Source organism: Marmota marmota, unplaced genomic scaffold, assembly GCF_001458135.2.
Source record: "Marmota marmota marmota unplaced genomic scaffold, marMar, whole genome shotgun sequence".
Classification (NCBI taxonomy): domain Eukaryota; kingdom Metazoa; phylum Chordata; class Mammalia; order Rodentia; family Sciuridae; genus Marmota; species Marmota marmota.
Window position 1 is genome coordinate 25,970,693 of NW_026000241.1, and position 27,555 is coordinate 25,998,247.

The window sequence follows — 27,555 nt, forward strand, 5'->3', positions numbered from 1 at the left end:
GATCATAAAGTAGTAATATTACTTCAATGAATAGAATATAGAAACTTTGAGAGTCCCTTAAGGAATTACTTACTTGATGTTATATATAATTAAAAGAAAAGATTGAAAAGGCAACATAGCATTGTGATTGAGAACAAAAAATGTAGAAAAGGAAGAAAATTTGAATTAACTTTTAGATATTTAAATGGATTAATTGAATATATGATATTGATAATGTTAACATCTCTTAAAGATAGTTATGATTGTGACATAACAAACTGAAATTTTAGACTTTCCTACACTTTAGAGTTCTCAACCATAATGTTTTCATATTTTCCATCAAATTACATTGAAATTCTGCATTTGTTCACATTTTTTAATTTTTTTGATTTTTATAGTCAGTAAATGCCATATATTAAAGTGAGTAAAACCAAAGTAAATTGATAATAGGCTTGTTCATCATTTGAAGAAAATAGGGTAGGACAAGATGGGCAACATTTAAAATTAAGATGATTGGAGCTCTTTGGTTTCCTCTTAGTGTGTTTTATTGTTTTGTTAAACTCCAAATTATGGTTTCTGCATTACTTGCCCATGTTTGTATTACCATTGGTTTAAACTATATCTTTAAAATATTAACTAGAAAGCTAATGATTTTAATGCTTAGTTTGTAAGGGTAAAGGTGTCTGTGGCTTGAGAATGCCCTTCTGGTGAAAGTAGAATCTGTGGGTAAAGGCTAAATTGATTTAAGTAATCGCATTATCATCATCAATTTTTTTTGGCATGTTGGCCATGCTTGAGAAGGGGGTTCAGGTACTAAAAGCTATTGCTCTTACAAGAGTGTTCTTTTCTATGAAGTTGGAGAAGAGAGTTAGAATTATAAAGGAATTAACTAGAAGATTGAGGCCTTTTCCTAAAATTTAATGGAATTCTGACATTAGAACTTGAAAATCTAATTTTCATTCATTTCTGAAGATGTTATTAGTTGTATTCCTCTTAAGAATGAAATTTACATATATATTCATAGAGTACTCATTTACAATACTTTGTCATTAAAAGCTATGCAGAATGGACTTCTCAAGTATGGGCTTACACAGGATTTTAAGGCATCCTAATAATATTCTTCAGTAGTCTTAACAACCTAAGTTCTCCATAGCAACCTAAGTTCTCATGAAAATTTTTAAAAACTGTAGAATACTTAATTTGTCATGAGTTATCTAGGCACTTACCAATCATCTATCAACTCAACAGCATTCCTTATTTGGCTTATGTTGCTTAATTGAGTTAGTTTCATTCCTATAAAGAAGCATATTGCTTTGCATTTTTAATTTTAATTTTTTTATTTCCAAAGTGAACCTTATTTTGTGTATATATACATTATTAAAACTTTTTAATTGTAAAGCTATTTTTTTTCTATTACCAAAAGTGAATTTTTTTGCTTGATGGAGTATCATTTTTAATTATCATGAGTGCCTTAAACAACATAGATACATTTTATGAAATGTCTATTTTTAAACTGTTAAAGGCAGTGTCACCTAAAATAACTTTTGCTACATTCATTGTATTTTGAAATTTAATATTAATACAGGAGGGATTTTTTTTTGTCAGTTGTTTTTATGAAGAAGAAAAAAAATAAAAACCTTATAAATTAAATCCCAGAAAAGCTCTGATACTTCTTACTCTAACCAACTCTTAAATTCTTGAGTGAATTTATTTTGAGTTCTCACATGAGTATTTTTTGCTTTAGAGAATTTTTATTAAGATGTCATCCTTATTGAGTGAATGTACTTTATTTACATTTATTACAAATAAAAGCATTTTTCTAGTGATATTCATTTTGGGTTTCAAATTTCTCATTCATTCACCAGTATAAAAATCTGACAACATGCAATGATAAAACATTAGTTCTATTCAATAATTTTTAAGATAGTGTCTTCTTAATTCATGACTCAGTTTCTGGGGAAAGCATTTAATTTTTCCTCAGATTTATGGGTGAATAGGAACTGAAGATACTTTTGCTTCTAAAGATTTTATTGTGCATCTTTAGAAAATCTTAATTTCCACCCTCTCTTTTCCTGATACTGGAGATCAAATCCAGAGCCTCACACATACAAGGTATGTGCTCTACCACTGAGCCATACATCCTCAGCCCTTAAACTTTTTTTGTAGGAAATACAGGTTTATAGGTAATTTTGCAGATAATCTGGAATAACCTTACCACCCTGAAGGTGTAGCGCTTGTATTATTTTTAAGTCAGTATTCAATAAATTAAACACTCATTTGATATTATATAGGACTTTAATATGAAGTTTATTATTTTTTACAGGCAGCAGAAGAGGAAGAAACGCAAAACCAGCATGATGATAGTTCCTCTGATTCAGGAACTCCTTCAGGCCCTGATTTTAATTATATTTTAAATATGTCTCTGTGGTCTCTTACTAAAGAAAAAGTTGAAGAACTGATTAAACAGAGAGATGCAAAAGTATGAACTTTGTGGGTTAAATAATTTGAAACTATTTCAGTATTCCCCATATCTTTTTTCTTTTTCCAAATATAAGTATTTTGATTTACTCTTTATACATTTGAAAGTTATTGAATGTCAAACTCTACTACTTTTTTATTATAGGGACGAGAGGTCAATGATCTTAAAAGAAAATCTCCTTCAGATCTTTGGAAAGAAGATTTAGCAGCATTTGTTGAAGAACTAGATGTATGTTAAGTCTCTTTTAAAATATATTTGGAAAACTATGTTTGTAAGATAAGAATGAAAACTTCTAAAATTATCTCAGAATTTCCTTTACCTCTGTTTCACTTAAAAGCTAAGTTAGCTCTATGCTAAGCTATAGAGCTACAAATTTATAAAGAAGTTATTTCTATTATGTGTGAATATAAATGTTAGAAATTTAGAATAAATTAATTCTAATACTTTCTATTAGTTAAAATTTCTTAACTGACTTCTAATTCAACTAATTGAGTCATTTTAATGTTTTCCTGGAAAGAGGTAAGATCATACAATTGTATAAATAATTGACTTTGGGAGTGAAATAATAGTCTCTTTAGACTTATAACAACAACAACAACAACAACAAAATTTTTTTTCTAGTTTTCTCCAAGCAGAATTCCAATTTATAAATAAAAGAAAAAAATGTATACAAAAAAATATAAAATGCAAACCTTGTCTAAAATTGTCCACTTTAAAAATTAAGTTAATGGCAGCAATTATACCTTGATTTATGCCTGTTAAATATTGTTCATTACTTATACTTTTTAAAAATTAGAGTCACATTTTTCCTGCTGGTTTATACATTACAAAATTAATATTGAACTCATGGATATATCTCAGATGTAGAGTACTTGCCTACCATGTATGAGGCCCAAGGTTGGATCCCCAGAACTGTGGGGGGATCCATTTAAATGAAGCAAGTCTATGTTAAAAGGAAACTTACTGCTCCTGATTAATATTAATGTATTTGATCAGTGAGTAATAGAATAAAACGGAAAACTTTTAGTGATTATTCCCATAAATTTCCTCATTACTGAAGACAACATTCAAAGCAACCTTAGTGGGAAAAAAAATGTTCATTTCACTTTTAATTCGTCACTTTATCTTATTATTATTAACAAAGTAGGTCCAAACAACTTATTTAAATTCTAGATGTAGTATTCTTTAACCATCTAAAACAATTTAGACTTAAATTTCATGTCTTTCTGTATCATTTAAAGTCTAATCATTATATTAGTTGAATATTATATGCTATATTTTGTGTAGTCCTCAAAGTGACCTTATCCCCACCCTAAGTGAAAAATATTATTATTAATCTATTATACAGATAAGGATCCAGACCCTAGAGAATTTAAGTAACTTTCTTAGAAAGGACTTATATCATTATGGTTAAGAACAAGTATTTATCTGGTGAGCCCCTCATCATAAAATGGGGATCACAGATATTTTTAATGCCTACTGCATACATGGCTCTGCAAATTATCCATCTAATCTGTCTATCTGTGGGTACCATGGATTGAGCTCAGGAGTACTGGACCACTGAGCCACATCCTCAGCCCCATATATTTTATATATATATATATATATATATATATATTTATATATATATTATATTATATACAATATATATTATAATATANTTTTTTTAAATTAGAGTGTCTCACTGAGTTGCTTAGTGCCTTGCTTTTGCTAAAGCTGGCTTTGAACTTGTGTTGCTTAGTGCCTCCTGCCTCAGCCTCCCAAGCTGCTGGGATTATAGGTGTGCGTCACCGCACCTGGCCAAATTATTTATTTATTAAGGGTACATATTAACAGTAGGAGTGTCAAGGTTAAAATCCAGGTCTTTGGTTTAAAAACTTATGTTATTTTTATTAAATTATTGTGTTATAAATATCTCTTTAAATATCTTTCAAGAGATACAATTTTCCTTGTATCTTTCAAAGCTTGTTAATATTTCAAAGAATAATTTTGTAAAATACAGAATATATGACATTAATCTTGATTATGTCCTCATTTACTGTTATTTAGAACCTCATAAGTTCAGTCTAAGAATCTTGAGACTTTTAATTTTTCATACTTTCTGATTTTGCATTTATGAACCACTATTATGACTAAAACAATGGAAAATAGCTTTATACTTCTTAATAGAATTGCCTTTGTGTGATTTGTCAGACTTCTGATGATACCAGGTCATCAGAGGTCTTGGTCCTATAATAATAAATCTATATAGGATCTTAGAATTGGAAGGGATCATTTTAGTCATTTAGTCACTACCACCCCCTTGTATTAAAAATGAGTTAGGCGAATTGGGGTTACAACTCGGGTCTTCTCACTTTCTTTCATTTCTTTCCCATTACTTAATCTCAGATTGAAAGACAAGCTTTATTTCTTAGTAAAATTTACTTTTTTTATGCTGTAGTGTTTTATCTTTTCTAAGGAGTTGTTTATGCATCCCTTGTCCCCTTAAAATTATACTTCAGAAAGTGGAAGCACAAGAACGAGAAGATATTCTGGCAGGAATGTCTGGAAAAGCAATAAAAGGTAAAGTTGGCAAACCTAAGGTGAAGAAACTTCAGTTGGAAGAGACAATGCCCTCACCTTATGGGAGAAGAATAATTCCTGAAATTACCGCTATGAAGGCAGATGCCAGCAAAAAGTTGCTGAAAAAAAAGAAGGTATAATACATCTCTTGTGTTGGCTTATTAGTTAGTCTATTTCTATATTATGTAAATATATATATATATATAATTCTAATTTTTACCATGAGCTTAATAATGTTTTATTTTTTTCTAATATATTTTAGTTGTTATCAGGAAATCTTATTCTATGAGAGCAGTTGATCCATGGAAAGAACAATATATTATTGATCAAGGATCACATACATGTGAAAAGCTGCTTACTTAATTCAGGATTTTTTGTTTTTTTAAGATGGGTGTCTTACTATGTTGCCCAGGCTGGTCTTGCACTCCTGAGCCCAAGCAATCCTCAGTCTCCCAAGTAGGTGGGACTATAGGTGCATGCCCCTGCACCCAGTTTTAATTCACTTTTTACATGAATTATTCAGCACTCCACTCAGCAACTTTCTAAATTAAAATCTTAGCACAAAAGAGCTTATTAGCTTTAAAATATAAACTTAATTTCTATATCATGACCAATTAAGGAACTCTTATAGAAGAAAAGGGGTTTTTGGCTTTCAAATTAAGTTATCTTTTAATATTCATCTATTTATTTTTGCCTTTAAGTAGTAAGCACATCCTATGTAATTGGCACTGATAGGTGCTATTGAGGACTTAAAAAAAAAAAAATGACATTTACTTGTCCTTGAGCAGGATCGCCAGGGTTAGCCAGAAGGAAAGGTTGGAAAGAAAGTTCAGGACTGAGAAAACAGGATGTGCAGTATGTTTAGGTTAATATTTGTGGGCAGATTGATATTTTGGAGTCCAAGGAATATATATGTAGATATATAGGTGTGTATGTTGGTGGTGGGGGTCCTGTATATGGATATAAATGTAGTGCATAGATAGATAGATAAATTGATTTAACTATATATGTAGGTATATATAGGTAGATACGTAAGTAGTTTGGAAAAGAGGATAGGTCTAATTAGAACTAAGAGCTTAAGTTAGAGTTTGGAGAATTTTCTGTACAGAGCTAGTATTTGAAGCATAGGAACATTGTGACACTAGAGTAGGCACTCTCTTCTTTTCTGATAAACTGAAGTCTTTACCACTCTCCTCTTGCTTTTCTCATCACCACATACACACTTGACTTTCTCCATAGGAAAATGGGTTTTCTTCTTTTCATTTGTTTTTAGCTGCAGTTCTCAGCACTCTTTTCTCCATTTTACACATCTTTTCCTTAAGTAATCACATGTTTGCTCAGAGCTTTTCCCACTTTCAATGATGATTTAAATCTATGTCTCTAAGCCAGGAGATATTTTCAGGAGTGCTAGGCTTACATAGCCACTAGAATGCCCAAACCCCTCAGACTTAGCACATCTACAACTGGACCTCTTGTTCTGATTTCAAAACCTGCTCTGTGCCTTCTCTTAGTATCTTAACTCACTGCCAGCACTAACCACCAAAAAATGTGAGTTTTCCCATTTAATCTATAAATACTATTGGCTGCCTATTAAGTAATTCCAAAATCCATATACTTACCTTGGTGCCTTTTGACACTGCTTTAGAATTATATAAGTTGTCTCTGAGTACTTTAAAGTGGTGGTCTTATCCAGTCTCCCTGTCTCTAGTTAGTTGTGATTTCTGCTTTTTTTTTTTCTACTTTATTCCTTTTAGATTTGTCTTTTACCACCAGAATGATATTTCTAAAAAGTAAGTGACTCTCCACTGCTTACATACAGAGTCTGGTATATAGTGATTTAATATCTACATGCCTTCTTATGTTTATACTCCAGGCTATTCTTTCTCCTCACTTTTCCTTGAATTACAGTAGACTCTTTTCTGTGTTTAAAGCCAAATAGATCAAACATAATGTGGTATTTCATGCCTCTTTGCCTTCTGCTAGGGATACTCTTTACTACTCACCTAGCAAACTTACATGATTCCTTCAGAACTCGGGATACTCTTTACTACTCACCTAGCAAACTTACATGATTCCTTCAGAACTCAATCAGAAAGCCTTCTCTATGGATCCTTCCCTGACCCTGCATTCAGCAGTTTCTCACTTTCCACCTTGTGTCACTGCCTTCTGTATTTGTTATTTGTATCATAATGATTAGTCTTTTTCTATCCTTCTGCCCCCATAGTCTTAGGGTTGGGGACTTTGCCTTACAGTGCCTAGCAGTGCATGACACGTGTTACTTATTGTCTTTCAAAAATTTGAATGTCTTTTCTAGTCTATATAAGCCTTGACCATAGGAACTTACTTTGCAGGTGCCTTTTAGTGTGCTTAGCTATTTGCAAGTTCTTTGATTATCAGATGCTGACTTCTTGTAAGCATAAGCTGTGATCTCATTGAAGGTACCAGAAAATTAGATTAGTAAGCAATATAATTTGCTTCAGATAAATAAAGTAAAACATGATCTGATCATAGTCATATTTTAGGGCCTCAACTAAATACAGATTAGTGGGATTTGTTACTACACATTCATACATGCATACAACATAATTTAGTCAATTTCATTTCTACTTTCCCTTTTTCTCCCTTCCTTTCCTCTCTCCCCTGGTCTCCTTCTATTCTACTGGTTTCCCTTCTATTTTTATTAGATTCCTCCCTGCCCCCTACCTTTTTTCTCTTTAGCCTTTACATGAGAGAGAAAACATATAATACTTCATTTTAAGTTCAGCTTATTTTGCGTGACATGATGTTTTCAAGTTGCATCCATTTTTTTTCTGCAAATGACATAATTTCATTGTTCTTTATGGCTGAGTAAAAAATTCCAGTGTCTGTCTATTTCACATTTTCTTTATCTAATCATATGTAGACAGGCACCTAGGCTGGTGTGAAATGTGCTACTATATCATGGGCATGCATGTATCACTATAGAATGCCGACTTTAATTCTTTTCAGTAAAAACCAAGGAGAGTGATATAGCTGGGTCTATAGTGGTTCCATTCTTGGTGTATTAGGGAAGCTCCATATTGATTTCCATCAAGGGTCACATTTTTAAAGAACACACTTGATATAAAGAAGCTCTCTATTAAGTGGAAGTATATTTCTAAAATATTTAGTGTTAATTTATATACATATTTATGATTTAATTTTCTTTTTAATGTGTAGGGTGATCTTGATACCACAACAGTGAAAGTGGAATTTGATGAAGAATTCAGTGGAACACCAGTAGAAGGTACAGGAGAAGAGGCACTGACTTCATCAGTTCCTGTAAATAAAGGTCCCAAACCCAAAAAGGAGAAAAAGGAGCCTGGTGAGAAATTATTGGGGGTGTGTGTGTGTGAGTGTGAGCGCCACATACACACAGAGAATATTATGTGTACCGGGTATTTCTGGAGTTTTTAAGTTGTGCTTTTTTTTTTTTTTTAAAGTTGCTAGTAGTTGAAGTAATATTTTCAATTTTCATGAACATTTATTATTTTATAATGAACTTTTCATTATAGCACTTTTATTTGTACTAATTACATTTGTATAAATACTTCTGTATATCTTATTACTGTTGTTTTGCTTTTAGGTACCAGGGTTAGAAAAACACCTACATCATCTGGTAAACCTGGTGCAAAAAAAGTGAAGAAACGGAATCCTTGGTCAGATGATGAATCCAAGTCAGAAAGTGACTTGGAAGAAACAGAACCTGTGGTTATTCCAAGAGATTCTTTGCTTAGGAGAGCAGCTGGTATAATGATATGTTTCATGTTTTTTTGTATATTATATAGTTTGAAATTATTAGTATTAGCTATGTTGCTAAAGCTATAGTAAGACAAAAGAAGTTATAGTAAGACAAAAAAAATTCTAGAATGATCTTTTCTAGTAAAGTTGGACACACATTTTTCTAAAGTAAATCATATTTTCTTCTTGAATCTTATAGAGTTTGGAATATATTCCCTCCATAACTTTTTTAAGCTACTTGGTTTTTAAAAAAGTGCATTAGAAGTATGCCAGTGATGGATTAGAAGACCTTTGTGCTTTTGTTTTTGTTTTCTACCACTTGTGTCATGAAAAATTTCTCCTAATTTAAGAATTTTATTCTATGCACATAGATCTCTTAGATAATCCCAGAGGTAAGATTAAACTGTAGAATCCCATTTTTTTATTTTAAATTCCTGTAAGCATGTGACTTGGTCCTTTCTGGATATACATAAACTTGAAGTATTCAATTAAAATATGATGTATTTCTTGTTTTATCAATTCTTCTCAAATTTTGTAAGTCCTAATTTATTTAAATGAATGATGCAACGTTGTGGTTATGTAACTCTGGTAGATATATTTTTAATTATATGTCAGGCCTTGAAATTTTGATTTTTCTAATCATTAGGTGATTGAATTTCTTTTCCTAATGTACATATATATAGGTGAAAGAACAGAGGTATAAGTTACATGAAAATTAATAAAGTGCTTCAAAATGTATTTAGGCTTTTCCAAACATGAAAAATGAAATATAAAATTTCATATCATACAAATGTTTAAAAATTTTATTCCATAAAACCTAGAAATTATAAAACTAGCTTACATTATACCAATGTCTTTCCCCATACCGGTATCTTTTTGCATTATATCAAACTATTGTTTTATTATCATATTGAGGTTTTATGTTTCCTGTCTTTTCTCATTTATCTGAAATTTACTGTCTTTGTTATTTCATGGTAAAATGAACTTTGAAGATAGGTTTTCTCTTAGCCTCTTTAGATTAAAAACTTCTTTTTTTTTAAAGAACTACAAAAATTGTCATTTGTAACCCCAGAAAATGGGAAATAGTAGTAGTAATTTGTACAGTGGTTATAGGCAACAAGGCCTTTTGACTACTTTTTGTTTTTGAGTAATATTTAAGTATAACAAATAGCATTCTAACCAAATAGTCCTGTCAGTTTGTTTTAATATGTAGCATTGTGTACCCTCCAGAAAAGTGTAAGACAGATTATAACATTTTGAGGCAAAATTGTTCGTTTTTGTATCTTAATGCTTGTTTTTTTCCTCGTGTATTTAAAAATATTTCATGTGGATAAAGCTAGGATTTAAATTAACATTCTTTTGTCTGTTTTTTGAGATGGGATCTCACTATGTTGCCCAGGCTGGACTCAAGCCATCCTTCTCCTTTAGTCTCTGGAGAAGCTGGGACTCTAGGTCTGTACCACCATGCCTGGCTAATATTTATTTTTTATTCTTGTAGCTGAAAGACCTAAGTACACATTTGATTTTTCTGAAGAAGAGGATGATGATGCTGATGATGATGATGACAATAATGATTTAGAGGAATTGAAAGTTAAAGCATCTCCCATAACAAATGATGGGGAAGACGAATTTGTTCCTTCAGATGGTTTAGATAAAGATGAATATACATTTTCTCCAGGCAAATCAAAAACTACTCCAGAGTAAGTAATGAAGCAGCTGCTGTTTAATAATATGATGTAGTTGTTTTAGGCTTTTGCCAAAGATCTTATAGTGAGTTCCAAGAAATTATGATTCTAGGTAAGATTTTCTTCATGAATTAATCTTGTTAATATTGTAGCTATTCCATAGCTATTGCTGTAGTTTAGAGGAAGGAATGGCAATTTTTTTTTCATAAAGTGCCTAACAGTAAATATTTTAGGCTTTGCAGGCCATATGGATTCTGTCATAGCTACTCATTCCTGCCAGTGTAATGAGACAAGAGCCATGAACATTATGTAAATAATTGAGTATAGCTATTCCAGTAAAATATTACTTACAAAAATACACAGGAGGCTCATGGTATATTGTTGGATAACTCTTGATTCTGAGAAAAGTTACTCAAATTTTCAAATTGAGAAGTTTGTTTCTTCTCTGAATTTGGCCTTGATCTTTTTTTTTTTTCCTTGCTTTTAGTGACTGTCAGTACGAAAATTCAAGATATAAAGTTTGTGAACTATTTGAGGTTTTGTAAAGTATTTTTTTCACTTAAAATAATTGGCCTTGACCAAATTCTGAAATAATTGCCTACCTGTGGCCTAAGATAAGAGATTATTGCCTGCTCTAAGGGAGATTCTGTTTTCTCCTTGGGTCTTTGCTAATAATTTGCTGATGTCAAATTCTGGAATGATTATTTCTATCAATCATAGAATTTTGTTTAATGGTATTTTGAATAACTTTAAACCATTGCTCAGTTCTTATTTTATGTTAAATTATTGATTTTTCCTGTGTGTCTGTATCAACATGGTTTGTGTGCAGGTATGCACACTGGTGAAAAAGGTTTTTTGGTCCTGTCTTTAACAGAAAAAGAGAAAGAAATGAAAGAACAAAAGTTTTACTCTGTGATAATAATCCTGCAATAACTTGTCAGGGTTAAAAGCAGACATTTTAATTTTAATTATATCATCTTTGTGGTGTTTATTTTCTTTCTAATAGAAAATCTTCACATGACAAAAAAAGTCAGGACTTTGGGAATCTCTTCTCATTTCCTTCCTACTCTCAGAAGTCAGAAGATGGTATGCTCATTTAGACATCTCATTGTTAATTATTATTGCTGTGTTTGGTTGGAGAGAAATCAGTAGATAAATCATTAGGTCAGGATTTAATTTCTGAATAATTTATGAGTAGGGATCTACTTTTTTACATTTTTCTCAGTATATTAAGGTTTATTTACTTTTCCTGAGGTGATTCACAACTGATTTGGTTGGAATAGGTGTTATGGAACATTTAATATAGATAGACAGATGCTAAACTATTTATGTAAAGAGTATTGATATAGTGTTTAAATAATGAGAGAAAAGAAATATAAAAAAAAATTGGAAAATGAAAACTTGATTTTCATGGCATTGTGAAGTCCTCAGGGTACCAATATAGATGCAGATTTGTTTTACTACATTCTAGTAGCTAAGAAACTAAAACCTTCAGAGGAACAAATTTAAGCAGGGTGTATTTTTTAATTTCCTGTGTTTCTTAATGTGTGACATTTTTACTTACTTGATTCACTGTCTTACATTTTTAAGTACACGTATATTTAAATACACACAGACATTACCTAAATTTGGTACATGTTTTATATGTATAGATAGACGTTCATTTTAACAACATGTCAAAATCATTATGTATAAATATTCACTTAATCCAAGTAGCTATTTTAAAATTCCTGCTGTGGTTTGAGGGAGGAAATAATTGATTGCCTAATTATACTAATTTGTGTATAAAAATTAACTGAAGGTAAGTCTGCATGCATGCCTTTTAATTAATCTCCAGTGATTTATTGATTTTAAAAATATGGAAGCCTACTACTCTTTTACATTTGAACATTATTACTAATGTTCCTGAAAGGTTAGTGGTATTATTTGTTTAGATACTAAAATAACCAATGGAGTTTTTCATATATTATTTTAAAATAAATCAGCAGTATATATATTTTTAACTGGTCAGTTAGGTTTTAAATGATTAGTTTTGGGGTACTACTCTATGCATTTCTGTATTGTTTCACAGCAGAGTTAATATTTTTGAGGTATAACATTGATATATTTTTTATTTTCAGCTGTTTGTGTATTGTGGATTATATGATCACAAAATAGAAACTTACAAGATCAATTATCTAGCTAAAGAGAAGTCATCAGTTAAAAGAATCAAAGTTTACTCAGAGGTCTTTATAGAATCTCTTTACTAAAAACAGCTTTGAAATTTTTAGATTCAGCTAAATTTGACAGTAATGAAGAAGATACTGCTTCTGTTTTTTCACCATCATTTGGTCTGAAGCAAACAGATAAAGTTCCAAGTAAAACAGTAGCTGCTAAAAAGGGTATGTGCTTTTATTTGATTGTGTTAAACATTGCATAAGCCATGTAGGGATAATTGATGTAAAATGAAATTTAATATAATTTGAACTATTTGTGCTAGGATGTCACTATAATAATGTTAAAGTTTAAATCAGTATAAGGAGAATCTCTCATTTTAGAAAATGGGAGACAACTATTAAAATGTTTACAAGACTACATTTTAAAGCTGTTATAATTATCGAATGCATTGATATCTAAAAGTAGTTTTCTGGTAAAGTTCCTTGTTAGAGAAGATTTCAATCCACTTTAAAAATCTTATTCTAGTAGCCTGACTCTTATCTATGTCAATCTTGCCTCTACTCCTTATGTGACAGATTGGTTAGTTCAGTTAGGATCCTCTTTTTCTCTATGAGTCATGTAATTTTCTTCTTAGCCTTAGATCATCCATGAAACACCACGTTGATTTATAAATCTATTTCTAGCACCAAAGTATATACCTTGGTCTTTTTGAAGGAGATCAGTATTGGTCTTTTGTGTTTGGAAGACAATACTGTACTTTGAAAGATAGATTTAACTGAGATGCTGTATAAAACAACAAATAAACAATACAGGCTGTTCCCTAAGGATCTTAAAAATCTACACCATGCCACACCATTATATTTACTTGTGTGTCGAGTGGAGCAGAATAACTATAAAACTCCCTACTTAAACTATGAATATATTAAGGCAGTGGTGACACTGATTGGCTATAAAAGAGTTTCTCTAGCCACACTGGGTTATATACCCATATCCGGTTGCCCTTAGCTCTTCAGTACCCATTGACTAGCATATACATTCTTTGCTGGAGGAATTTCTCTTTACAGTTGTGCTGGCATATTAATACTTTCCTGCCCTCAGCTGTCCTTAGTTGAGGGCAGGAAAGTATTAGTTCAGTGACTGAACTATTATTATGAAAGTAATTGACTGAATTATTTATTTATAATTAAATAAATAGTTTGGTGCCCTTACCTCTCAGGTAAGCGAACTCTGGGATATATGTTTTATACTGGTTCCTCCAAATTCTCCCTCTAGTGTTCTTCTAAAATATAATTCCCATAAAATATTTCAATAAGAAGACACATCATGTCTCACTGAGATTTTCTGTATTAGTCCTAAATTACATGTATTATTATACAAGTTAAATTCTGTAATCCCAGTTGTTTATGGCAAAAAGGCAACCTGTATATTCAGATAATTAACTATGTTTGTCTGGTAGTGTTGAAAATGCGACTGCACTACAGGTTTGGAAAACTTGCCGAATAAAAACATAATCCCTGTTACCCAGCTTTGTCACATTTTTGTTCCTACTGTAGGGAGCCTCAAGATTCTTGTGGTAGATTTAGTCATTAGGATTCAAAGTGGGGAAAAACCATAGTCTTTGGCTCCTACCACCATAAAGAAGTAGAGTTCCTTGGATGGGGTTATAGCTCAGCGGTAGAGCGCTAGCCTCACACATGTGAGGCACTGGGTTTGATCCTTAGTACCACATAAAAATAAATAAAATAAAGATATTGTGTCCATCTTAAAAAAAAAAAAAAAAAAAGGGAAGTGGAGTTCCTCCTGCTGTTGTCTAGTGAGGGTACCTTATCTCTACCATCTTAGATTAAGACTAGGAATACATTTTCCATAGACTCAGCACTGATTTTTAATTTTTAATAAAAAATCTGCAATTAATTTATCTATTCAATACATAGATTTCCAAATTAGATTTTACTACACAAGTAAAAAGTAATGATCAGTTTTTATGAAGAACTATAGATAAGCTAAAAAATATGCTTTATTTTTAAAACAAAATACAACAAAGTAGAGACCTTCTATCTGTTGTCTATTTATCTAGGATTTTCATGTATTTTTTTTCCTTTCTATTCATTATATTTGAGGATTCTATAAAAATGTGCTTTTCTGGGCTGGGGCTGTGAATCAGTGGTAGAGCACTTGCCTTGAACGTGTGAGGTACTGGGTTTGATCCTCAAAACCAGATAAAAGTAAATACATAAATAAAGATATTGTGTCCATCTATGACTAAAAAAAATATTTTTTAAAAAAATGCTCTTTGCCCATTCTAACTTATTTTCAAAACTAGAACTTAACATGTAGTTGTATTTGGATTATAATTTGTCAGATGTTAGTTTTTTGTCATGACTATATTATATTTAAAATTGTTTAATTCATTTTAATGGCCCTTAAAATATCTCAGTTGAATTATTTAAAAGCAAATTACACATAATTAAATAAAAAGCAGTTGTCGTCTATAAGAAATTGTTTGCCTTTACACTGGCATCAAGCAGAGAGAGACCATGTTATTTAGGGCCACTCCATTTTTTTGTCAGCAGTAAGAAATTTCATTGTTTCAGAACTCACTTCAGCTGTTTTGTTGATCAGTATATTACAATGACCGATGAAATGGATATTTGCTTAATAGGAAAACCATCTTCAGATACAGGCCCTAAGCCCAAGAGAACCCCCAAACAGAAGAAAGTAGTAGAAACTGTGAACTCTGATTCTGATTCAGAATTTGGCATTCCAAAGAAGACTACAGCACCAAAAGGTGAGGCTTATCTTCATATAAACCTTTAACATATGCCATCTGGAAAAGATTGATTTATTTTATTGGCTTTAGAGAGTCTGGATACCTATTTTATTTTAAGCTGCTTTCCTCCTCAATAAGCAGTATGTCTAAGAATCGGTATTGAGTTAGAGCCTAAAGGAAATAAAGCAATTAGTCCCATCTCTTTGTTTAACCCGTTAAAACACAGAGATTTAACTAGGTTAGTTAAGAATTCCTAAGAATTGTTTAAAGACCTCTGCACCTAACTCACTAAATGTTGTTATTAGAAAGGCAAATTGGGATTTAGCACTTCAGAGTCCTAGATCTAGCCCACTTCAATTATCTAGAAAACAAAATGACTATACTCAGGGCCACACAAGGAACTAGTGCCAGTTCTTCCTGGTACCCTTTCTTTGCCTCCAGAATGGAAAGCCCTTAAAGATATTGAATATATATGTGAGACTGAATATATATGTGAGGCATAACACTCAGAGTAAATGCTTTAGCCTTTTATAAAACTAAAGAATATTTTCATCAATGTATTTGTTTAAGTATTGGTTGGTAAGGACTATAAAACTACAGGGAAACTAGGGCGCATGTAAGTGTAAAAAAGAATCATGGACTGGGACAGGGGAGGTCAATACTTAAGGTATACACAGTTTGAAACCTTCACAAATTTAGAAGTGCTACTTCATTGATTAATGAGATCAACTATGATATCCCAAGATTATTTAGGCTGTCTTTTCTTACCAGTATAGTGTAGATCATAACTATCATGGCATTTAAGATTTAGAAGTGCAATTTATTTTTCTTTCTTCCTCCAATGATGAAAATAAGAGGTTAGGTAGGTTTAAAAATAATGTTGAATGTAGTGAGTGTAGGTTTGACAATAAATATGGATTTGACATGTTATTTTTTATAATTAATAGTGGGGAATTTATTCTAACACTGCTAATCTAAGTGGGATCTACAGTTTTACTTACCTGTGATAAGTATAATTGAGAATAAGCATCTTGTGTTAATTAAACATGCTATTAGTTTTTTATTAATTCATGTTTTATATTTTTAAAAGTATTGTTCCAGAACAAATTGGAAATTAAAAGAAGTTTTTACCATCATATGTAACTTAAGCACTCTTGAAAGGGATTTCCTTCCCAGGCCCAAGGACCACATACATAAAATGCCAATATTTTATTATCAGGGGCTTGGTCATTAAAATTTGTCTCCAGGATTTTCCCACTAGTTTAATAAATGTATTTGTGAAATATTTTTTAGTCATACTAACACAACAGAATTAAAAACCAAAGTGTATGTCTTCTTGGAGATCAGATTACAGTGCTGCATCGATTGGACATGCCTAAGAAATGATGTTTTGCATTTGTTTTTATGTTGCATTTACCCTTGGGAGGAAAAAACCTTTTGTATTATTTTAAGGTAAAGGCCGAGGGGCAAAGAAAAGGAAAGCTTCTGGCTCAGAAAATGAAGGTGACTATAACCCTGGCAGGAAAACATCTAAAACAACAAGCAAGGTAATAAAAAATGTTATTTTAGTGCATAACCGTGCATCTTATTTAAGCTGATCTCTGACTTAGTTGACTTATTATTGTCTTGTAATATCTTGAAACCTAGCACCATATCAATACAGTTAAATAATTACAAAGTATAAATTTACATAATTAGCACACTTATCTAAAAACTAGACCTATTAATTAACCTCCTTAGAATCTTCCTTTTCATCCACTGAGCTGTAGTAGTTATATCTTATTTGAAAAATACTTTCTTTTTAACTTGAAAGATTTGTGGCTAATTTTCTCAATTAACCGACCCTTTTCCAAAAACACTCTTTTAAAGGTAAATTGGTGACATCAGATATTTCTCCCCACCCTGTTTTCTCTACCTATTAGAACTTAGAAATATAATTGTGTACATTTGTAACTTTGTGATACTTTTTACCTCATTCATTCAGTTGTCTTCTGTGACTCTTCTATATTTTTATAAACTGTTTTACACACTGTACATCATGTTTTTCTCCCATGCATTCTTATACATACTCAAAAAGGAAGTTTGAACTTTTACTAGTTTGGGCATTATGCGTATTTGTTGGGTAATATAATATTTATTTTCAGAATAAATATTAAATATAGAAAACTACCAAGGTGGCAAATTTTGTATTGAATCCTTTTATTCCTTCCCAAATGGGTTTTAAGGCTTAGCATTACAATGATTCTGAATTTCAAAGCACCTTTATTTGTAATACTTTTTAAATGTAAGTGGAGTGGATGTAATAGTTTTTAACACTATTTTCTTTTTTAACTTGGGTTTTAAATCAAAATTCTAGAAACCGAAGAAAACATCTTTTGACCAGGATTCAGATGTGGACATCTTCCCCTCAGACTTTACTTCTGAACCACCTTCTCTGCCACGGACCGGTCGGGCGAGGAAAGAAGTAAAATATTTTGCAGAGTCTGATGAAGAAGAAGATGTTGATTTTGCAATGTTTAATTAAGTGCCCAAAGAGCACAAACATTTTAACAAATACCTTGTGTTGTCCTTTTGTCTTTTCTGTCTCAGACTTTTGTACATCTGGCTTATTTTAATGTGATGATGTAATTGATGGTTTTTTATTATTGTGGTAGGCCTTTTAACATTTTGTTCTTACACATACAGTTTTATGCTCTTTTTTACTCATTGAAATGTCATGTACTGTCTGATTGGCTTGTAGATTGTTATAGAATATCGTGCATTAGCACAGATTTTAATTGTCATGGTTGCAGACTACAGACCTGCTTTTTGAAATGAAATTTAAACATTAAAAATGGAACTGTGTTCTCTGTCTCTTTACTGAAGAATAAAAAATAGTAAAAGCTCCCACACACTTTTAAAATAAATATATTTTATTCTTTGCCAGGAGACTCCATGGAAAAAGGTAAACAGTATATGAACATAGAAAGCATTGTTAAACAATCTCAATGTACAAACAGAGCCAGTGAAAGTACATCACAGACTTGCTAATATAAAAAAAAAAAAATCCACTAGTGCTTAAATGAGAACTAAGAAACTGACACTTGTATCTGTTAACCACTCTACCACAGCTTTCACTCTGCTTCATAGTGATTGAACAAGGTCAAAGGAGGCAGATTCAATGCCCATGCCTTTGGGAGTTAATGTTAGCCCCTTGGCATTAAAAAAAAAAAAAAAAACTGGAAAAAAAAATCCCAATATCAGGCATGAATCAGGAAAGACACTAGTTACATGGTCCAGGTGGTAGACCAGCCTAATTATCCCATGAAATTTTCCTAATGGCTTGTGAAACAGGTAAACAAAAACTTATTAACACTGAAAAGTGTTTTTGCCTTGAAGGCTATCATTACTGTAAAAATGTATTTTTTTTTTGTTTTGTTTTTATTGTGAATTTGTCATTAAACAAGTAATAAACCACTTTTAAGTTAAAGTGACATTAACAGTTGAACAAATGACATTTGATTAACTGAACTGGCAGTTACACTGATACAGAATTCTCTTCTGCTAGTGCAGTGAATTTGTATACTTTTACTGGGCAACATGAAATAAAAGATGCAATTGAGAGCATCAAAAAGAGCAAGGACAAGCTTCCATACTAACTAAATTAGAATATCTTATCTTGTCATACTGTACAATAGTCCTATTTCCTTACCTTGATGTCTTGATTATCCATGAAGAAAGCAAGACACTGATCTTTTTGAACCTTTCTTAGGTGGACACGTACAGTAGTCTATTTCATAACCTTGGTGTCTTGGTTACTGAGTGAGTATGCAAGACAAAAGGAAAGCACCAAACATACAGTTTAGAAAGAACAGAGCCGTACTTCTGTATGTACAAAGTCCTCAGAAACTTAACCAGGGCTAACTCATTTTGACTGGGTCTTTGCCATGCAATCTTGACTGTTCAAAGAGGAAAATAGAAGCTTTTAGTTAGTTTCTGGTTGCATGAAATGGCTGATTTTTAGAATTTGAAAAGTCTGTATTTCTAGGTAAGTTACACAGTGAGGAGTATATATATTGATACATACGAAACTTCTTGGTCCTTCTTGAATTTTAATATATTTTCAGTCCAAAAACTAAGCAGCAGTAAAAATGTTTTTCCTTGCATTTTAAATCCCGGAACTGAAGGTACTGAGGAATGTTTGAAGTAGCTGGGAAATGTCTTATTGCACCAATGGTGACTGACTGACCCCACTGTTTTCCACTGAGCTGGGTGAAATACTGGGACTGTGCTCTGCTGTGTTCCCACTTGAACTTGGGGTCAAGGGTTCATGTCCTTCAGAATTCTCCAGCATTTCCTGAATAAGAGGTGGCATTGATCCAGGAATTTCCATTTTCAATGTAATTACACGTTCTGCACCTTTTCAAAAGAGATAACAGAAATCTGGTTAAGATAAGGACTCACAGTAGATTAAAAAGGGACCAACTTTTCATCAACTTTAACAAGGGTGTTTCCTCAGACTTAGGAAGGTGTTATAAAATAGATCAGTGGCTTTTATCTTTGTTGAAAATGATGCATCCATTACTGTAGTTCTCAAATACAGTCACAAGTACATTTGGGAATATCATCCAGCAGAAGTGATGTTAATGCGTTCTGTAGTTTGAAGCCCACTGGGTTCTTTGGGGGTGTGGCTCTGGAGATGTAACCCAAAGGCACTTTACCACTGAGCTACATCCCCAGTCTTATTTTAAATTTTGAGATAGTTGCTTGGATCCTCAATAAGTTGCTGAGGCTGGCCTTGAACTTGCTCACAGCTTCCCATGCTGCTGGGATTACAGGCCTGTGCCACCATGCTTATCTGCAGACTAGGTTCTTAACGAGCTCACGGTCACAGTGGGCTGACAGAAAGCCTGAGTTTATGGCCACTGTAGCTGATACTATTGCTCCTCTTGAAAACAGAATATTGTGCAGGCAATGCCTCCCAGAGGCTATCCTAATTTTACAACAGTAAAACATGTTTGCTTTACAGAAAAGCAGCAGAGATGTGGTGACATGTTTACATTGATAGTTCCAATGCTTCAGTCAGTTTCAGGAGAAAGCATAATTCACAAAGGTATGTTCCCAATAAAAGAAGAGACTATCTTAAAAATGAGACAGTTGAAAGATGCCAACTATCCACAACTGGAGAAATTGACTTGAGTAATCAATGTGTGGTGGTTTTCAATAACTTAATCTAGGATTGTAATACCCATCCAAAAGCCGATAGCCACGAGTGGGTAGTTAAACAAACCCATTAAATAAAATAAGATTAGAAAAACAGTGCCTCAGTGGAATTAGTTACATTTTGATGCTTGAGAACCATGTGTCCAGTAACCACACTATTAGTGTGCATTGTGGAGTATTTCCATGATCACAATAAATTTCTATTATGTCTCACTGGCCTGCTTATCTCTAGAAAATGATAGTTTAACACTCTCATTTAAAGAAATAAGGATATATTCATAATTCCATTTTTCAAGCACTGGAACCTGTCTTTTGCTTCTTAATCCCATGTTAGGGATGAACTTAGAATCTCTCATTGCGGAAACCTCTTAGGAGCTTGAGAATTGAACCAAGCCAATTCACTGTGGTTTTAAGCACTCTGACATGCAGGGTTTGTTCCTTGGCCTGGCAAGGTCTCCAGGTATAGAGGATGCAAAATGGAAAGAAGCCTGACAAATCATAGCACAACTGGTAGGAGGTATAGTTGCCGAGTGACCTCTTTATATAGAAAAACCCTACTCTTAACAATTGTGGTATGGCTCTAGGTACTTCTAGAATTGCTCCAGTAGCCGCAAAAATTGAAAATGACTAAATAAAGAATATAGCCTTTAGGAAGGCAAGAATTCTTTTGCTTAGAAGTGTGCAAAGTATATCTGCCTATGCACAGGAGAGCTATGGGTACAACGATGAAGAAACACAGAAACGCTTAACCGGTAACAATTTCCCTAAGTTCTGTTCAATTATCTTGGGGTTCAGATGTTCAGGGAAATGGATATCAAGTTTATATAAACCAGACATGAAAGTTGGAGTGAAAGGTATAAAACCAGAAAATTAAAAAGGCTGTTATATGGTACAGTCTCTTGAAAACAACGTTTTTCTAATTAGTCATGCAAATTTTAAAACTCTCAATGATCTATTAAGATCACTGGGAACTGGTATGTACTTTTTTTCTTCTACTCTTAATTCTATGCTAGATATTAACATGTCTCACTGAAGAAACTTCTTAGAAGGAGCTTATGAATTGAGTAGGTTAAGATTTGATGTTGTGTGTGTATGTGTGAGAGAGGGAGGGAGAGAGAGAAAAAAGAACTTAATTCTTTTTGATTTCAATGAGAGAGAAGTTCTAAACCTTTTTTAAAAGTGGCTACTAGAGGCTGGGGTTGTGGCTCAGTGGTACAGCATTTGCTTAGCATGGGTGAGGCACTGGGTTCAACCCTCAGCACCACATGAAAATAAATAAATAAAAATAAAGGTATTATATCCACCTACAACTAAAAACAAATAATAAAATTTTTTTTAAAAAGTGGCTATTAAACATCCTGAATTAAAACATGGAGTTTCAAGAAACAGTGCCACCTGGTAAGGCCCTCAGTTCCACTTGGTGACTCCAGTACAGCATGGAAGGCCTACCTTTAGCACTGATGCTACGGAGATCTGTGATTTTCATTAAGATCTTTGGAAACATGTGAGGCTTGCTGGGTCGTCTTTTTCTGATGTAAATTTTTAGTGCTTCCAGCAATGGTTCTTGTAGTTTATCTACTTTTGTTGGTTCCTCAAGGTCCTGGCGGTCTAGATACCAGGAAAAGAGTATTAAACAATATCAGGAATGGAAAGGGTTATATATTTTGCAGGCTAGAGGATTCCTGCCCATTTCCCCTCTTCCTCGCTTCCTGTTCCTACTGCATTATGACTTAATTAATTTGATGATTCAATCACATTTATTTGAATACATAGGCATCTGCTTTAAAAAGTGATTCTTAAAAATTGTCCCACTCTGTCAGAAGCACATTGGATGCCTTGGTTGCTTTCGTCCCAGGGAAAGAATTACTTCTCATGACCAGGAGATGTCACTACTAAACTGAACCTTGAGCCTTATGGTTAGAAAAGCAAGGTAAATCTGCCCCTTAATTAAAGCCATTACTTTCTAACCACTTGAGATTAAGCCTCCTGAGCCAGCAGGGGTCACTACAAAGAAGAATGCCATATTTTTTCGAGTCCTCCAAGGATGGAGGAGCCCAAGCAATAACTTGTATTCCTAGCCACTATATTAACAAACAGAACATGCAAGTCCCTTGGGTCATCATTAAAATGTCCCTAAGTAATCTATTTTACCATCGTCGGTCTTCCCTTGAAAAAGTACTGTGGCAATTGGAGAAATAGCCTTTTGGCATTTCTCTCAAAGCAGAAGAATCCCAAACACCATTATGTAATTTATCACAACGTGGAACAAATACAACAAACCCAAGCATGAATGCTTGATTCACAGGCTGTTCCCCATGCAAAATGGGGATGAGGGGTTTCCCATAAATCATAAGTTATTATTCATGGAATCTCATGAGCATTTTCTAGGTAGTTGGTACCTCCACAGATTAAGCAGATGGCACTAAGAAGGCCTGTTTCTGTGTCATCCATTTCCAAAGGCAGGAGCTGGTTGGCAAAGGTGAACACAAGATCAGTCAGAGGACCAAATCCAGCATTGTGCATCTGAGTTCGATTTAGGGTAAGGCCATCTGAAAAAGTCATGGTGTCTTGTTCTGGGGTATACCTGGTGCAAATTCTAAGAATCTGGAAGAAAAAAACATATATTTGATGGATTATCTATGCCAGTCTATCCTGAGATCATCAATCAGATGTAAGCTGGAAAGAAGTGAAGATTTCCAGGAGCTTATGTATCACATGGAGTAGTCTGCTTCACTTTGGTAAGTGTCTTCTCCAGCTCTTTTCATTAAATAACTACAAAAGTTTAAAAAAGAAAAAGGGCTATTTAGGGAATGGTAAATAAAACACAAGAAATTGAAAAGTAACTTTATACTGAAAGTAATTCATTTAATTCAAATAAACATTTGAACTGCTACTGTGCGCCACATCCTGTGCTACTTATCTCTCAGGCACTGGGCCAGGTGCTAGGGATAAGATGAATAATACTCTATTTTAAAGAGCTTATTTTATACCAAAAGTAAATACTAACTATCATCTATTAAATGCCAAGTGTTGGACATACCCTATACTCACTCTCTCAAACTTCTTGGTAAGGTATTATTCTTATTTGACAGATGAAGGATACAAGACTCAGATAAGCTATGCCTGGTGTCATGGTGAGAACCTGTGACTGAGTCTGACTTGAACCAAGTTAGGCCCTGTCTTCTATATACCTCTGCTCACACAGACACAGGAGTAGAAGCAGCAAGGCATGAGGGAGCTCAGAAGGAAAGCTTAGGTGTAGCCAGGGGAGAATCAAGGGCAGATCCATGAAAAGTGGCATTTCAACCCAGCCCTGACACCTAGGCAGGATTTCTATGGGCAAGAAGCCTGGGTCACTGCAGTCTCTTGATCCCACGAGATATATCCTTCCTAGGAAGCCTGCAGCTTTCTTGACAGCTCACTGCACAGTGCCCCTAGGCCTCACTGGGAACATGATCGACTTAAACACCTTGCTTCTAGGGACAGTCTGTTCTCAGGTTCCCTCTGCCCTCAGTCCTGCTAGGTAGCTCTGTGCACTCCAGAGCACTCAGCCTCCTAGAACTACACTGTTCTTGACCAACAAGGGTCAAAGTCCTCTGCAGAACAAGTTTCCATACTTTACTTTTCCCTCTGGGAAAGTCCCAGAGTTGCTAGAAGCAGAGAGAGAGAGAGAGAGAGAGAGAGAGAGAGAGAGAGAGAGAGAGAGAGAGAATGTGTTAAATGCACTCTGGACAGAAGTGACTATCCCAGAAGTTTGAGGGAACTGAGTTTTTTCCAGATGCTGTACTCAGTTTGGGGGTAACCTTCATGAGTGTCTACTTCTGTGTCAACCTGGAGGAGAACAGATGTGATTTGAAAGGCCAGCATTCTTGCAGTTCCATGGCCACATGGCCAGCAAGTGGCCCTCTGAGGAAGACACCTACAAGGGAACTGCTCGGAGGAAAAGCGCGCCCCCCCCCCACCCTGCCCACAGTCCCACCAGGGTTCCTGAAACAAAAATTTGTGTCACATCTTTCATCTTGTCAGGGAACTGCTGGGCTTGGAGGAAGGACACTTCCATGGGCAAGGCCATCTCGAGAGGCAAGGTGATCAGCAAGAGCCTCCCACCCTCTGGACCACAGTAACCAGGGGACTGGGCTGTTGCTCTAGACAGCACACAGGCTCCTGTGCTGGCTCTGGCTATCTCCAAGACAGTGACTCAGGAGCTGGCCATCCTCCCACAAACAGGACTCCAGTGTGAACCTGGAAGGAGGCACCAGGACTCCCCGTGGAGGGACTTGGCTCTGCCAACAACAACAAAACTAGTGTCTTCCTGGTTAGAATCCCCAGAAGAGCCATTAGCACTTCTCACCCCCAACACCTAGGAGCTAAAGTTTCATTCATCTCCTACCCTGTGCCGGCCTGTGCTGAGTAAAGCAATTGCATGTGCTACCTCTCATATCAACCCATGAGTGAAGTGACACCCTCACCCCATATGACAGACAAGGGAACAAAGCCGAAGGGCTTATCCTAGGTCACATAACTACTTGGAGACATGAAATGATTGAGGCTATTTCCAGAGCCTGTTCCCTTACCCATTGCTCCAAAGTTGCCTCCTCTCTTTATGCCAATATCCAAACTCAGACACCTCTCTACGGTTAGCTGACCCCTGGCCTAGTGTTGACTGGATGTCAGCCTCATTTGTCCCACTGGCTGGTGGCTCTGTGCAGCATGCAATCTGCACAGCTATTCTGTGCCCCACCTGGTGTCCAGGAGTGCAGAGCCTGTGGCCTGGAAACAGAAACTTCACGTGACAGGGGAGAGGAACAGTGGGGGTCAGGCCCTGTTCTCAACACTTCCTAATGTCCCTGTTGTATGACCACGTGGCACAGTGAACTGGAAAGTCCCCCATTGTGAGATCATGAACGTGAGTGATTTATCATAATATCACAGCGAGCTCTCATCTCACTGGACAGGTGGTCATGTTCCCCTCTCAGATATTTGTCCAAGGATCTCTTTGACACAGTCCCATCATTTCCTCTAGGTGCCTGACTGGCTGATGTGTCTCACCTCATCTTGGTAGCTAAGGGGGTACGAAGCCATTCCCCATCTGAATAGCAAGGAACCCCAGACATCAAGGGGCACACACATTCCCTGAAAGGAACCCAGGACATAAAGCATGGTGCCCAGGACCACACAAGCAATGGTAGGATGCCTCAAGTTCCTTCAGCTCCTGGGAGAAACCTGAGGAAGCACTGGCTCCCAAGGGAGCTATCACGTGACCAAGTCAGTACGCTCAATACCCATAGGTTCAAAACCTCCAGACACGTTTATAGTCCGGAATCACATGGATAAATAACTCTTTGCACCTTTAACATTCTATTGAAATGGGCATGCATGGGATCTGTCCCCCAGAAGAATGAAGGAACCCAGGGATTTGCTGGAAACAGAACAACTAGACTTAGGAATTGGAAAATTGTCAACTGCTCCCTTGAATTTAATTGCAAACTGCAGCACACAAACTCCCTATTTGGAGGGATTTTCCTTCCCCAAAGCTGGACCGTGTCTGGATTCTGATGAAGAATTTAAACTATGTTCTTTCTCCCAGGAAAGTTCAAAACCAAGCATAAAGGGTGCATCCAGAGACGGATGCACGTGGCCTGAGAAGAGAGGGTTGGTTCAATGTCATCTTTTATCCAAGGGGCCTTCTTTCCCTGGGTCTGCCCTGAAACAGGCTGGGCCCAGTGTGTAGCATCCTCCTAACAGCTACTGGCTGCTGCTGCCTTCAGAGAGAAATGAAGCAGTTTCATTCTGTCACACTGAAATCAAATGCCAGAGGCAACCACCAAGCTCTTCTCTGGGATGAAAACATGCTTTGTTTGAAAGGAGGGTATCTCCTCTCGAAAGACCAGCACGCAGGCCCCACGAGAGGGGTAAAAATAGCCTGGGCCAGGCTGACGCACCAAAGGAGAATCCTGTGGGACAGCACAAAGCTCCTGTTGATGGTCCAGGCTGATTCACTCCGAGGCACAAGAACCCTTTCTTCCTGCCTTCGCCTAAGACAACCGTGTGTCTTTCCACCACTTTGAACAAGCACGTGCCTGCTGTGTGCCTTCTTGGAGCAGCCTGATTGACAGTCTTGCAAAAATGTATGTAGGAACCCAGAGGCAGAGCCACAGACTCGTCCACCAACCAGCCAGTGCCTCTCCTCTGGTGAGTGCCTTTAAGGATTCCTTCATTTCCACCCCTGCTAGAGAATACTATGAGGTCAGTCCACAGCGGCCAGCACACGCCATTCAAGGTGTTCATCAGCAGAGTAACTGTTCCTTGCTAAAACAGGCCTAATGGCTTCCCGTTGGTCATCTTGAGATGCTGCCAGGCACACTGTTCTCTCTGTTTTCCATGATTTTCCCTTGATCTTCACGTGCCTGACTCTGCTTACGAGAGCTCAGCTTAAAGTTCAGCTTCTCAGAAAATACAGTTGGTTGTGTTTCCTAAAACCCATTTTTCTGTGGCTGCAGATTGTCAAGTCCCCCTCAATCCTTCAGATGACTAGGGCCCTCGCTGGCTCCTTGACTGCAACTTTATGCAAGATGCCGAGCCAGGACCATCCCGCTAAGTTAGCACCAGACTCCTGACCCACAGTGACATGTGAGATGACAATGCTCATTGTTTAAGCTGATAAGTCTAGTGGTTATATATTATGCAGCAATAGATGTCTTCTTAGAGCTCAGTTTATCCTGCTCTTGAACTAAAGACGGATCAAACTATACCGTATATTCTCTATATGTCTGACTTTTGTTCACTCAATATGATGTCAGAGTCTCCCATGTTTGGTGTATGCAGCAGTAGATCATTTTTTCCTTGCTGTATAGTATTCTACAGCATGACCCACCATCCTGTTTTATTTTCTTTATAATATTTTGTCACTTTCTGGGTTTATTGGCCTATCTCCCTTTTAGAATATAAGCTCTGAGAATGAG

At 35.1% G+C, this 27,555-nt stretch overlaps 2 protein-coding genes across 6 annotated transcripts in view; one reads left to right on the top strand and one right to left on the bottom strand.

Moving 5' to 3' along the window:
- Nucleotides 1–18,235, top strand: part of Top2b (DNA topoisomerase II beta) — a 43,880-nt gene extending 25,645 nt beyond the window's left edge. The window contains exons 25-35 of one of the 3 annotated variants that reach the window (XM_048795450.1): nucleotides 2,303–2,458; nucleotides 2,603–2,686; nucleotides 4,960–5,154; nucleotides 8,219–8,363; nucleotides 8,625–8,786; nucleotides 10,278–10,479; nucleotides 11,471–11,550; nucleotides 12,735–12,845; nucleotides 15,299–15,409; nucleotides 16,844–16,938; nucleotides 17,748–18,235. In XM_048795450.1, coding sequence (XP_048651407.1) covers nucleotides 2,303–2,458; nucleotides 2,603–2,686; nucleotides 4,960–5,154; nucleotides 8,219–8,363; nucleotides 8,625–8,786; nucleotides 10,278–10,479; nucleotides 11,471–11,550; nucleotides 12,735–12,845; nucleotides 15,299–15,409; nucleotides 16,844–16,938; nucleotides 17,748–17,915 — 1,509 coding nt within the window. In that variant the 3' untranslated portion in view covers nucleotides 17,916–18,235. Of the gene's footprint in view, nucleotides 1–2,302; nucleotides 2,459–2,602; nucleotides 2,687–4,959; nucleotides 5,155–8,218; nucleotides 8,364–8,624; nucleotides 8,787–10,277; nucleotides 10,480–11,470; nucleotides 11,551–12,584; nucleotides 12,846–15,283; nucleotides 15,410–16,843; nucleotides 16,939–17,747 lie in introns of those variants that run through there. The other 2 variants (XM_015489559.2, XM_048795451.1) reach the window with 2 other exon arrangements.
- A 47-nt stretch (nucleotides 18,236–18,282) lies between these two features.
- Rarb (retinoic acid receptor beta) overlaps nucleotides 18,283–27,555 on the bottom strand; it is a 376,875-nt gene continuing 367,602 nt past the window's right edge. For all 3 annotated transcript variants that reach the window (XM_048795452.1, XM_015489560.2, XM_048795453.1), the window contains exons 6-8: nucleotides 22,993–23,197; nucleotides 22,043–22,201; nucleotides 18,283–19,789 (exon numbers count right to left, since the gene is read on the bottom strand). In XM_048795452.1, coding sequence (XP_048651409.1) covers nucleotides 19,593–19,789; nucleotides 22,043–22,201; nucleotides 22,993–23,197 — 561 coding nt within the window. In that variant the 3' untranslated portion in view covers nucleotides 18,283–19,592. The remainder of the gene's footprint in view (nucleotides 19,790–22,042; nucleotides 22,202–22,992; nucleotides 23,198–27,555) is intronic.